The 14,900-nt window shown below is 39.6% G+C and overlaps 1 protein-coding gene across 4 annotated transcripts in view; it reads right to left on the reverse strand.

Moving 5' to 3' along the window:
- ANO4 (anoctamin 4) overlaps nucleotides 1-14,900 on the reverse strand; it is a 356,708-nt gene that overhangs the window by 67,130 nt on the left and 274,678 nt on the right. For all 4 annotated transcript variants that reach the window (XM_040234899.1, XM_040234898.1, XM_040234897.1 and 1 more), the window contains 2 exons: nucleotides 14,137-14,197; nucleotides 632-714 (listed from right to left, as the gene is read on the reverse strand). In XM_040234899.1, the coding sequence (XP_040090833.1) occupies nucleotides 632-714; nucleotides 14,137-14,197 (144 nt within the window). The remainder of the gene's footprint in view (nucleotides 1-631; nucleotides 715-14,136; nucleotides 14,198-14,900) is intronic.

The raw sequence follows: 14,900 nt of genomic DNA on the forward strand, positions 1-14,900 counted from the left end.
ACTTTTGACATAAAGACCAGACACAGGTTAGGAAAGGGCATGGTGTACTGGCCGGGAAGGGAGAGTAACATGCTGAAAAAGTGGAGTCTGAGGGCCCGAGTTTACCTCTGCTGGACAGTTTTATCTAGCGGAGGCCGGCTTTTAGCACATCAACCAAAGAGCTTGCATGCGCAGTGGTTCCCCCTCAGTGTTTATCATGCGAGAATCCTTCTGAGCTGTCCAGGGTCCTGAAGACTTAATCATTTCCTTGGAGAACTTTAGGAGGTCTGCTTTCAAGTGCCTATAACTGTAAACTAATATTCTCCTTCTGACACAGTAAAGAGAACGGATAATATTTAAGGAAACTAAACAAATCTTACTACCAATTCTTCTGATGCCTCTACATACAAGTCAAATGCTTTACTTAGCCATGAACTTTTTACTCCACTAAGAAATCAAAATGTATTTTTTAAAATTCTTCTGCTACATTTTTATACTGCTTGAAATTTCCTGCAGAGACAGGTATAAAAATGCTTTATGAGTCAACCTGACTTCCGTCACAGAGCAGAAAGTGATGACTCAAGAGGGATTGTGTATTTCTTGATTATTTGCTCTTTTTTTTTTTTTTTAAATTGAGGTAAATAATACAAACCTCCTCTTCTTCCCAGTCTATCAAATCCCAGTCATAAGCAATTACTGCTCTCCGTCTTTTCCAAAACTCCAGGAAAACTGTTGCTGGAACAAGCAGAGAAAGACAGACATTTTCAAATAAAACAATGCCTTGAACTGTGTCAATAGATAATGAGGCCATTGTAAAGAATGACAGCTGTTTGTGTAAGCATTCTTGAATATCAGAATTTCTAGCTAAACATCATTTAACAAAGATCATTTTCTGAGAATTACTAAGCCTGTGTCAAACATAATGAAAACTCAAGAGATTTAAATTAAGCTGATTTGCAAGTCATGGCAGAACAGATTTATTAGAATGACAAAGCTTCTGGGATGTAAATATACAGAGAACTAGGTTACCAATATCTTTCTAGCTGATAGAGTATTTAACAACTTATTGACCAGAGATATGAATGCTATGATATGATATGATATTAATACATCTTTTGTTACCTGAACATTATTGACTAGAGACATATCAATAATCACTTATATAACAAATTGCCAGAGAAGGAAATAGCAAGCCACTCCAGTATTCTTGCCTGGAAAATCCCATGGACAGAGGAGCTGGCAGGCTACAGTCTGTGGAGCTGCAAGAGTCAGACACGACTCAGCAACTAAACCACTACTACTAACAAATTGCCAGCCACAGGCGTTCGCTTCTACAAAAATCCCCTGGTCAATAATGTGTTAAAAAGCGAGGGACAGAAGAGTGAAAACAAAACTTAGCAGTTCACATGTATTTAATTGGCAGAGATTTCTCATCCTCTCCAATCCTCCTCAGGACAAATATCCTCATATTAAAGGCAAAGTGTGTAAATTGTATTAAAAAACCTTTTCCAGCCTGTTCCAACCTTTTTCAACCTTTACCTTTACCACCCAGGTAAAGCTGATGGTGATCCTCATTTAGCCAAAGTAACTTTCTACTCAATTCAGTTTAAATATATCAACACAAATGAATTGCTGAGTATTATAAAATGACAGGTCACAAATGATCAAGACGTATTCCTGCTGGCCAGGAAGCCACAAGCCAGAAGAGGGGACCCGTGCACACATTCGCTCACTCACTCAGAGGACGGCTGTGACTAAGAATTGCAGAGACACCCTAGGAGAGGGAATTGTCAGATCCATCTCTACTGGGCCTTACTGTGTAGTCAGATTAGAGAAAGGGGAAAATACGTCCATGTCCTATGTTTGGAATCAGTTTCATGGAGAAAAGTAAGCATCCAAATATTCATTCCAAAGAGAGATGATGACTTCCTTCTTTTCTGCTCCCCTTTGCCCTCAGTTCAGTTCACTCAGTCATGTCCAACTCTTTGTGGCCCCATGGACTGTAGCATGCCAGGCTTCCCTGTCCATCACCAATCCCCAGAGCTTGCTCAAACTCATATCCATTGAGTTGGTGATGCCATCCAACCATCTTGTCCTCTGTTGTCCCCGTCTCCTTCTGCCTTCAATCTTTCTCAGCATTTTTCCTCATTAGTGGGAAGATTCCTCATTAGTGGAAAGATTTCTCATTATTCAGACATAGCTCCTGCTGCTGCTAAGTCGCTTCAGTTGTGTCCGACTCTGTGCGACCCAATGGATGGCAGCCCACCAGGCTCCCCCATCCCTGGGATTCTCCAGGCAAGAACACTAGAGTGGGTTGCCATTTCCTTCTCCAATGCATGAAAGTGAAAAGTAAAGTGAAGTCGCTCAGTCGTGTCCGACTAGTAGCGACCCCATGGACTGCAGCCCACCAGGCTCCTCTGTTCATGGGATTTTCCAGGCAAGAGTACTGGAGTGGGGTGCCATTGCCTTCTATTCAGACATAGAACACATATTTAAAAATAAGTAAGTGGAAAGATATTATAGGGTAACAGTTAAGAGCTCTCTGGCTTGTGACTTAAACATTCTTAGACTTGAAATCCAGTTCAGATACAAGCTGTGCTACTATTGGCAAATGAATTAACATTTCTAATTCTCAATATCCTGCTAAGCAAATGAAAGATGGCAATATAATCCCTATCTGCAATGGCAAAATTCAAAATGCTCTAAAAGTTTTAAGTTTTTCTTCCTAAGTCTGGCACAAATTCATCATGTGGCAATCTGTGACCTTGACTGAGGTGATGCTACTCAAAGTCTTTATTAATCCATCTTCTTAGATTAACAAGGGTGACCAAAGCATAAGTGACTTGTAGGACAATATTGAGTGGTCTAACACATATAATTGAAATACTAGGTAATATGATTCTGGAAAGTTTTCTAAAAACATGCAAGATCTGTACACTGGGAATTATATAACATTGCTTAAATAAATTATGGAACAATTAAATAAATGAGCTAACTGATATTCATGGATAGAAATATTTGATATTAAGTCTTCAGTATTCCCCAAATGATTTACTGCTTCAACTCAATTGCAATCAGATACTAGCATTTTGGAGGGGGTAGAAGTTGACAAGGTAACTCTACAATTTATATGGAAATGCAAAGGACCTAAAGTAGACCAACCAATTTAAAAAGAATAAGTTTTTGAGGCTTACTGTTATACTATAATAATCAAGAGAGGATGTTATTATATAAAAGTACATGTATAGATCAAATAGAAAAAATTCGAGGTTTAGACCCACACATGGTCAATTGATTTTTCAAGGAAGAAAAGGATACTCTTACACCAAGTAGTACAGGAAAAACTGGATACCCACATACACAAAGAAATGGTTCTGACCCTTACCTTACACAATATACAAAAATCATCTTGAGATAACTCATGGACCTAACTATATGATCTAAAACTATAAGTTCTCTAGAAGAAAATACAGAAGAAAATCTTAGGAATCTTAAATTGGCAAAGATTTCTTAAATAAAAAGCACAGAATAAAAGAAAAACTAATTTGGACGGTGCTGGAAGTAAAAATTCTTACTTTTTAAAAGATACCATTAAGAACATAAAAATGAAAATCACAAACTGGAAAAATATTTGCAAACATATATATGCTAAAGGGCTTCTATCCAGATTAAATAAATAACTTTTAAATATAAGAAGATAGTAACATATGGGCATTTGAACAAACACTTCAATAAAGATGTGTAGCTTGCAAACAAGTTCATGGAAAGATGTTCACCATCAGTAGTCATCAGGGAAATGCAATTAAAACCACAATGGGATAGCACTATATACACTATGATAATAAAGAATTCCACATGTTTGTAAGGATGTAGAACACCTGGATCTCTCATATAATGCTGTTGGGAATGCACAATTGCATAGCTACATTTTTTTTTAATAAAGTTAGACATTCTCTTAGTCTATGATCAGCAATGCCACTCTCAGTTATTTTTCCAGGAGAAATAGATAACAAAGACTTTTATGTAAAACGTGCAAAGAAGTTTATAAGAGCCATTAAGTCTTAGATGAATAAAAGCTGGATTGAACCAAATACTTATTAACATTTGGATAAACAAATGAATAAAATGAATAAGCAAATTTCAGTACACCTCAGGCAAGGGAATATTATTCTATACTAAAAAGAACAAATTACAGACATATGCAACAACACGTATGAATCTCAACAGCATTAATCTCAGTGGAAGAAACAAAATGCCAAATACTGAAAGATCCTATTTGTATGAAATTCTAGAACAGATGAAACTACAATGACAGAAAGCATGTTGGAGGTTGCCAAGGGGCTGACTTCAGAGGCATGAGGAAACTTTCTGGAGGATGAAAATGTTTTATGTCATCATTATGGTAACAGTTACATGACTATATACGATTTGACATGATTTGTCAAAATGTACATCTAAAAATCACTGGATTTTATTTTATGTAAATTATACCTAAACAAAGCTGACAAAAACATTTCCTGATTCTGTCACCCAGAGAAAACCACCATTAATACATTATAAAATACCTTTGTTTAGCTCACAGGAAACATCTTGACCAGGCCCACCAGTGAATGACTGCAGGAAAGAAAAAATTAACACATTCCTCTCCAGACTCTGGCCAGAACCAGGAAATACCTGTAACGACTTATAGCTTCTTTTACTTTACCTCCTCACTTTCCCTGCTTTGTTCTAAAAATGAAACTGGCACCCAAACCCAGGCAAGATAGTTCTTTAAACACCAGTAGACTATCTTCTCAGTCTGCTGGCTTTTCAAATAAAGTCGCTGTGCTGTGCTTAGTCGTACAGTCATGTCCGAAACTTTGCAACCTATGGACTGCAGCCCACCAGGCTCCTCTGTCTGTGGGGATTCTCTAGGCAAGAATACTGGAGTGGGTTGCCATGTCCTCCTCCAGGGGAATCTTCCCAACCCAGGCATCAAACTCGGTCTCCGCATTGCAGGTGGATTCTTTACTGTCTGAGCCATGAGGGAAGCCCAAGAATACTGGAGTGGGGAGCCTATTGCTTCTCCAGGGGATCTTCCCAAGCCAGGAACTGAACTGGGGTCTCCTGCATTGCACACAGGTTTTTTTTTTTTTTTTACCAGCTGAGCTACCAGGGAAGCCCAAAGTCACTATTCCTTACCCCAAAACCTCACTTCTCAATTCAATGGCCTGTTGAGCAGTAAGCAGTAGAAACTTGATGATGCTGTGAAAGTGCTGCACTCAATATGCCAGAAAATTTGGAAAATTCAGCAGTGGCCACAGGACTGGAAATGGTCAGTTTTCATTCCAATCCCTAAGATAGGCAATGACAAAGAATGCTCAAACTACCACACAATTGCACTCATCTCACATGCTAGCAAAGTAATGCACAAAATTTTCCAAGCCAGGCTTCAACAATATGTGAAACGTGAACTTCCAGATGTTCAAGCTAGTTTTAGAAAAGGCAGAGGAACCAGAGATCAAATTGCCAACATCCGCTGGATCATTGAAAAAGCAAGAGAATTCCAGAAAAATGTCTATTTCTGTTTTATTGACTGTACTAAAGCCTTTGACTGTGTGGATCACAATAAACTGTGGAAAATTCTGAAAGAGATGGGAAGACCAGACCACCTAACCTGCCTCTTGAGAAACCTGTATGCAGGTCAGGAAGCAACAGGTAGAACTGGACATGGAACAACAGAGTGGTTCCAAATAGGAAAAGGAGTACGTCAAGGCTGTATGTTTTCACCCTGCTTATTTAACTTATATGCAGAGTACATCATGAGAAACGCTGGGCTGGATGAAGCACAAACTGGAATCAAGATTGCCGGGAGAAATATCAATAACCTCAGATATGCAGATGACACCACCCTTATGGCAGAAAGCGAAGAAGCACTAAAGAGCCTCTTGATGAAAGTGAAAGAGGAGAGTGAAAAAGTTGGCTTAAAGCTCAACATTCAGAAAACAAAGATCATGGCATCCAGTCCCATCACTTCATGGCAAATAGATGGAGAAACAGTAGAAACAGTGACAGACCTAATCTTTTTTGGCCTCCAAAATCACTGCAGATGATGACTACAGCCATGAAATAAAAAGATGCTTATTCCTTGGAAGAAAAGTTATGGTCCACCTAGACAGCATATTAAAAAGCAGAGACATTAATTTGCCAAAAAAGGTCCGTCTAGTCAAGGCTATCATTTTTCCAGTAGTCATGTATGAATGTGAGAGTTGGACTACAAAGAAAGCTAAGTGCTGAAGAATTGATGCTTTTCAGCTGTGGTGTTGGAAAAGAGTCTTGAGAGTCCCTTGGACTGCAAGGAGATCCAGCCAGTCCGTCCTAAAGGAAATCAGTGTTGAATATTCATTGGAAGGACTGATGTTGAAGCTGAAACTCCAATACTTTGGCCACCTGATGCTGGGAAAGATTGAAGGCGAGAGGAGAAGGGGATGACAGAGGATGAGATGGTTGGATGGCATCACTGACTCAATGGACATGAGTTTGAGTAAACTCCAGGAGCTGGTGATGGACAGGGAGGCCTGGTGTGCTACAGTCCATGGGGTTGCAAAGAGTCAGACACGACTGAGTGACTGAACTGAACTGAGCAGTGAGCAGTAGGAACTTGGACACAGTAACACTAAAATACTCCAAATCACACTTTATTTGTACACTTTGCATCCTAAAGAAAACTTAAATACAGCTTTGTGTTATGTTATTATGTGCTTTGAAAGAATTTTTAATGGCTACTTACAATTTCCTTAACCATTGTTGGATATTTAGGTTATTTTCAGTTTTTGCCTAATATAAACAAAGCAAGGAAAACATTTCTATATATAATGTCCTTATTCTGTAATTAAGATCTTCTCTGATACCCAATTCTGCATAAAATTTTGACTGAGCCCTGGAACAACCTTCTAAGTGGCTGCCTGCTACTTACTGGTCCCCACTTTTACCCCTTCCACTGTTGCCACAGTTGCTTCCCAAACCCAACTGATAATTTCACATCCAAGTTTACAACGTCACTTGGCTTTCTATTGCCTACAGGGTGAAGCCATGGTTCTCTGTTGTGGTACAGATGTCCTGTGATAAACAGGATTCAGGCTTCAACATGCACTGTTATAATTGAATTTTGTGCCCCCTGGCAAAAATATTTTTATGTCTCAAACCCCAACCTCAGAATGTTACTTTCTTTGGAAATAAAGTAACTACAGATTAACTAGTTGAGTTCATCCTGGAGTAAGGTGGGCCCTTAACTGAATATGATTAGTGTCCTTATATAAGAATACTGCCATGTGAAGACACAGGGAGAATGCAGGTGAAGGTGGGGGTAGAGATTGGGCTGATGTGTCAACAAGCCAAGGATCACTGGCCATCACAAGGATCAAAGAGAAAAGCATGGAACAGGTTCCCCCTCAGAGCCTCCCAAAGGAATCCACCTTGCTCACACCTTGATTTTGGACATCTTGTCTCCAAGGTGTGAAAGAATAAATTTCTGTTGTTTTAAGCCACCTACTTTGTGGCATGTTATTACCGCACCCTTAGGAAACTAAGATAAATTCTATGTCCCTAGCACATGGAGTGTTCAAGCATTCCTTTTCAGAGTTTTGTCCACACAGTTTTCAGCTCAGAATGTTATTCAAACTTCTCCCTGACTCTACTCCTTTGCCTGTCAAATTTAAGACTTGCTTGGTTCTAACATCTCTCCTTGGGTGAAACTTTTTCTCCTTTTCCTTTCTGCCTCAGGAAGTTGGCTGCATGGACCTTCACTGTCCCTTCATAAATCAGACTTAATGCCCATTATTATAATTACCAACTTTTGAAAGCACAGATCACATCTTATTTATTTTTGGGGATAAACCCAGTGCCAAGAGACAGAATATACACTGTCTGCTGAGTAATGAAATCTTATAAGAGCCTATCGAAGGTACATGCCACCATGGACATATTTTGGTACAACTCTGAGTCTGGCAGATTCAGTTCAGTCCAGTCGCTCAGTTATGTCCAATTCTTTGTGACCCCATGGACTGCAGCACGCAGGGCTTTCCTGTCCATCACCAACTCCCAGAGTTTATTCAAACTCATGTCCATCGAGTCGGTGATGCCATCCAACCATCTCATCCTCTGTTGTCCCCTTCTCCTCTCGCCTTCAATCTTTCCCAGCATCAGGGTCTTTTCAAATGAGTCAGTTCTTTGCATCAGGTGGCCAAAGTATTAGAGTTTCAGCTTCAACATCAGTCCTTTCAATGAATATTCAGGACTGATTTCCTTTAGGATGGACTGGTTGGATCTCCTTGCAGTCCAAGGGACTCTCAAGAGTCTTTTCCAACACCACAGTTCAAAAGCATCAATTCTTCGATGCTCAGCTTTCTTTATAGTCCAACTCTCACATTCATACATGACCACTGGAAAAACCATAGCCTTGACTAGATGGACCTTTTTTTGCAAAGTAATATCTCTGCTTTTTAATATGCTGTCTAAGTTGGTCATGGCTTTTCTTCCACAGAGCAAGTGTCTTTTAATTTCATGGCTGCAGTCACCATCTGCAGTGATTTTAGAGCCCAAGAAAATAAAGATTAGATCTGGTTTACATTCAAGACTCTGCCACTTACCAGCTGCTAGGTAATCTTGGGTCAAGTTACATAAACATAACCTCTCTGAGCCTCAATATCTTCAAGAGGGAAATATTAATTTCTTTCTGGTGGGCTATAAGAAATTGATGACATGTCATATGTGACTTATGGTACTTATGTACCTAATAGACATTGAGTAAATGTGTATCTTTCTTTTTTTGAATATACAACCACCAGTTTTTGTTGGATGGTATTATAAGAGTATAAAAAATAAAACTAGTGTAAATATCTAAAAACAAAGACAAATTATATAATTTATGTAAAAAAATGAGACATACTTCATTCATCAATCACTGATGAGACCATATACAGAATCTTTGAATTTGCATTTAAACAACCACAAACTTTTTATTCTGATTGGAAAGCTCTGAGGATCTTCATTTGTTTGTTTACTGGGGATAATTTAAATTTTGGCAATGCTAAAAGAGGAAGAAAGAAACAACGGAGGAAGGAGAACGAAAAGAGAACAGAGGGAGATAATATGCTTCCTGGCAAATCTCTGCCAGTACCAACTCTCCAATGACTCATTTTATTTTCCCCTAGGGAGAGGAATTTAAGCCATAAATGTTCTGGTCCCTGAATCTTTCTAAACCACTCTGATTCAAGCCCAGAGCCCTAGGCTCATAGTATACTGGGTTGGCCAAAAAGTTCATTCAGGTTTTCTGTAAGTGCAAACAAACTTTTTGGCCAATCCAATACCTCTCGGGTCCCCAGGAGGCCCTGCCATCATGTACAAACAAACAAGAATAAAGGTGGTAGAGAGCTCTGTCAAGATTTCTAACCCCACTCAAAGGCCCTCCCGGGTGCTACAGACGGCTTCCAAATGGAACCTCATTGTTTCTCTGGTGAACACAAAGCAAAAGGCAACAAAGCAAACGCATCAACTTCATCGCTTCCGGGGGCTTGTAAACCACTTACATCTGTTCTTGTCATCTCCATATCCAGCAATTTCCCGAAAATAAAGTGCATGCATTTTCCTAAATGTTCTAACTTGTCAATCGTAAAGGCTGGTCTTGAGACCATTAAACCAAGCTTGGTTAGAACTGACACGCTTTTACAGAACACTGCCGTCACAAAGCAGCATTTATAGTGGGCTCAGGATGAGTGTAACACTGCTTTATCTTAAAATTCAGCTCTTTGAAGCAGAAGCAAACAGGATTACAGACAGCACATGATCCTAGTGGTGGAGTGGAGGAGCTAAGCTTGTCCAGTTTTAACTCCTGGCCTTACCACTTTCTATCTATTGCCCAATTTTCTCATCTATCACATGGGAGTAGTGACAGTCCCTTTGTCAAAGATTGCTCTACAGATTAACTGAAGTGATGCTGCACAATGCTTAGCACCGTGTCCAGGATGCAGTAAGCCCTTAGTAAAGGCTTGTGTTATTGTAAGTGTTACTATTATTGGCTAGTCTAGATTTCTGCAAGAGGCAAAGTCCTATCTACAAAGAAAACACCTGGGGTAAATCATTCTTTTTCTCAAACTAGCTTACTTCTGGGAACAATACAGGATTTAAACAGTAAGGTGTCAATGAAGACAAAGTAATTCAGAAAATGAATTATTCCAGGCTTGCCTTGCCTGGAGTGGCCCCAAAATGTTCCCTTGTGTTCAACGGTTATTACACAACATCTATCAGATTCTTAATGAATACCCTCCAACGCACGAGTTCTGTCAGATCTCCAGCCCACCTACTTGCAACCTCCATGCTTCAGGCTTCACTTCAGTCCACTGAGGTTGGCAGAGATAAAATAATAAAATCTATCTGTTATCCCCAGTATAAGATGTTCCAACTTGCAAGGAAGGAATGCCATCCCCTTTATAATGGTGGTACTGGGTGAGGGGTGGCGATGACAACCTCTACCTTATAGACAATTATCAATCTACCAGAATCTTACTTCTGGGTAACTGTGGGAGAAGAAAATATGATTTCAGTCAAGTGAAGTGGGCAAGGGAGTTTTAGGTATTAATTCTTCCAGAACACTACTCTCTCTACAGAAGTGTTAACTCATTACACAGTAGACCAGTAGCCCAAAGCAAAGCTTCCCCATATGTGTGCCAGGAATGGATTATAGGTTTGCAAGAGGTAATAATCCCATCAGTTTGGGAGGTGACTAGGGCTAGGATGCTTAGGGCAGTATTATACCTGGCCACAAGCAGGCTCCCTCATGGACATTAGCATATTGTACAAGTATTATCATTTTCTATGTGTCATGACTTGAAAAAGTTTGGAAACCATGGGTTTAGGAAATGAGTACATTTTTCAGTCTCCTCATTTGTAACCACGGCAAAACTGCAGTCCTGGATGGCTTAGTATGTTTCATGATCATGGTTACCAATACATTCTAGAAAAGCCAGATACACATTCTTGACCTGAGAGGTCATTCCTGTAATCAAAACTCTATTATGGTTAGCTTCTATTGTTTGCAAGAGATACAGTAATGGGTAGCACAAATCGCGAGGGCTTTTGCAAGGCCCACCAAAGGAGGCAGAAATCCCACGGGAATTAAAAGACTGGACCTATTCAGACAGGATATGGAAGCCAACAGCTTGAGAGAGTATAGACATAAGAGACCCTGGGGCTTCACCCTGATACTCCACATGACTTGGCTGCATTCTCTCTCTGCTTCTCTCTGGGGGACGGTCTTGTGTTTTCTCCAAGTTGGCGACCAGTTGGTTTCTGTACCCTCTAGTCTAAGTTTCTTCCACGGTTCTTTGTTTCTGCTTATTTCTAGGTTCCGACTGGTCATAACTTCAGTCCGCTCAGAGTTCCTCCTGGTCCTCACTGCCAGCCACTGTCAGTCTCTCTCCCTTCTTCCCTCTCTGCAGCTTTCAGTGTCAGTTTCTCCTACCAACTCCCAGTGTTCTTCCACACTCTCCAAGTCACATTCTTAAGAATACGACTCTGGGTGGCACTACCAGTTCCTGTTTGGCCAGACCTCAGAACTTCTCCCAACCTATGGTTTGACTACTCCCGGGACAAACACCCACTGGGTAAGAGGAACTGGTATCACAGGGTTCAAAAATGTCCCTTCAACAGAGCTGTGGTGGGTGGGACAATTTTCTTTTGAAGAGCTTGAGGTAAAGAAGACATAAAATATATAGGACAAGCCCCCTAAAGAGAACAAGCGTTTATATTTCTGCTTGTCGAAGAGTCCATTTAAACATATTCATTGTCTCATAAAGAAATTCTTTTGGTGGGACTTCCCTGGTGGTCCAGTAGTTAAGAATCTGCCTTGCAATGCAGGAAGTGTGGGCTTGATCCCTGGTTGGGGCACTTGGATTCCACATGCCTCGGGGCAACTAAGCCCGCATACCACAACTACAAAGGCCACGCACCACAAAATCCCATATGACACAATGAAGATCCCATGTGCCACAACTAAAAACAACACAACCAAATAAGCATTTTTTAAAAAATAAATTCTTCTGGTAATTTTCTTCTCTTTTCCTTCGAATTTTCCTCCAATCCATCCATTCATCCATCTGTCCATCCATCCAATAAACATTAATCTCTCTGTCTTTAAAAGAAATGTATAAGGACTCCCATGATCATAATGGTCCCTGTGGACCATGAACCTATGAGAAAAATTGTGTATGCAAATTATTATTAGTGCCCAAAGAATGGGCATAAACCAAATGCTATGAAAGTTCAAAGGAGGAAGACACTTTCTTGCTGGTGAAGATGCCATTTCAGCTGGGCCTTGAAAGTTGGCAAAGATTCTAATATTCATTTTAGACATAAGAACAACATAAACCTAAGCCTTGAGTGAGTAGAGTTCAATAACCTCAGAGTTGAGATTTCAGGCCTTTTATGTTCTGGAAGAAATGCATAAATGTTGTAAAAAACATTCAAACCAAATTGAAAATATATAGTGTACAAGGTCTCTCCTCACTGTTCACTTACCCTTCCATGAAAGATAACCTCCTCTCCAAAGGTAATTACCATTCATCATTTATTACGAATTTGTCCTGACTTTTATATATGATTAAATTAAAGCTCTATAATTATTTTACTAGGAAGATACGTCAAGGCTGTATATTGTCACCCTGCTTATTTAACTTATATGCAGAGTACATCATGAGAAACACTGGGCTGGATGAAGCACAAGCTGGAATCAAGGTTGCTGGGAGAAATATCAATAATCTCATATATGCAGATGATACCACCCTTATGATAGAAAGCGAAGAAGAACTAAAGAGCCTCTTGATGAAAGTGAAAAAGGAGAGTGAAAAAGTTGGCTTAAAACTCAACATTCAGAAAATTAAGATCATGGCATCCAGTCCCATCACTTCATGACAAGTAGATAGGGAAACAATGGAAACAGTGAGAGACTTTATTTTCTTGGGCTCTAAAATCACTGCAGATGGTGACTGCAGCCATAAAATTAAAAGACACTTGTTCCTTGGAAGAAAAGCTATGATCAACCTAAACGGCATATTAAAAAGCAGAGACATTACTTTGCCAACAAAGGTCCATCTAGTCAAAGCTATGGTTTTTCCAGTAGTTATGTATGGATGTGAGAGTTGGACCATAAAAAAAGCTGAGTAATGAAGAATTGATGCTTTTGAACTGTGGTGTTGGGAGTATTCAGAGTCCCTTAGACTGCAAGGAGATCCAACCAGTCCATCCTAAAGGAAATCAGTCCTGAATATTCATTGGAAGGACTGATGCTGAAGCTGAAACTCCAATACTTTGGCCACCTGATGGGAAGAACTGACTCACTGGAAAAGACCCTGATGCTGGGCAAGACTGCAGGCAGGAGGAGAAGGGACGACAGAGGATGAGATGTTTGGGTGGCATCACCAACTCAACAGATATGAGTGTGAGCAAGCTCTGGGAGCTGGTGATGGACAGGGAGGCCTGGCATGCTGCAGTCCATGAGGTTGCAAAGAGTTGGACATGACTGAGTGACTGAAATAAACGGTACTGAGGAAGATACTATTAAACCCAAAAGTGGGAGAAGTAACTCTTTTGGGCTAAATAATTCTTTCAGTGAGTGTTCCATCATACTTTGTTATTATATGGCTATTGGCTTGAAACTATTTAAAAGGACTGAATTCAGCATTGTAAGTAGCTCTTGTTTATAAGGAGTCATTTTGACCAGAACTGGAAGAATGCTAGAGGTGAGTATTCACACACTAGTCAGATGAAAATATTCCACTCGCATTAGAAATTCCCATATACACTGAGACGTGTAATCAGGTCTTAACCATCAGACCTTTTGGTATACTATAAGCTTTACTTTTGTCTCCAACAGAAGGTGAATTTTACTCCAATAATGGAATGCTGATGAAATTGTTGGAAGGCTTAAGAGAAATAAGACATGTTGTCCTGTAAAACATCACCTTAAAAATAAACCCAATGAATTATTTATCAACTTGTGTCTAACAGAACAGCCAAACTGAATTTACTTATGCTTCTTTCTCTCATATTCAAAATCAGATTTTAAAGGAACATATCATAGAGCAAATGATGGGAACTCAAGTCATACAAATGTGGAACACTTACCCCAGACTGCCATGAAAACAGCAAAGAAAACAGTGGCTCCATTGTCAAAAAGGTGGGTTACCTGGGAACAGGAGTCACAGTTAAACCAATGTCTTATATACAATACTCCAATTCACATTTCTCACATTCTGGAAAAATAGCTCTGATGATGCGATGAATTTTAAAGGGTTTCTTTGGGGGATATTCCTTTTAGATCAGAGGGAAGAAGTATTTTTTTTTCCCCAAACTGTGAAATAGTTTGAATATGGAAAAGAGAATTTGCTCCATTTATGTGAGTATCACTTAGTTGAGCATGGATCAGCAGCCCCAGTGGTGCTATTAAGAATTTCCTTTTGTACATTATAAAAACTAACACACATCTACATATGGATAGGTTTGTATTTAAGACTGGTAGGTATTCATGTTGCTGCTGTAAAGGTTTCTGATTTTCCCAGCACTGGTTTTAATGCCTCATTTATTCTCTTTGAAAACATGTCTATTTTATGTGTATAGTTTTGAACAAACATTTTCTGGGCTGCCCTCTGGACTTCAGCACTGTAAAGAAGAGCAACCCATTAACATAAACCACTTCTACCTTTATTAAAACCTCAGGTAATCACTACATTTACCTCTTATTCATGACAGAGAGACAGCTAGCAAATACATTATTGCTAAAATAATACATGTTATTGCAATCACCATGGCAGAAAACAAAAATATCTATTTCTGTTGCAAAACTGCCGAGCTCATTTCTGCCTCCAGGATAAATCACACCAGTGTCAGGC

Source organism: Oryx dammah, unplaced genomic scaffold (genome assembly GCF_014754425.2).
Source record: "Oryx dammah isolate SB20612 unplaced genomic scaffold, SCBI_Odam_1.1 HiC_scaffold_29, whole genome shotgun sequence".
Taxonomy (NCBI): Eukaryota; Metazoa; Chordata; class Mammalia; order Artiodactyla; family Bovidae; genus Oryx; species Oryx dammah.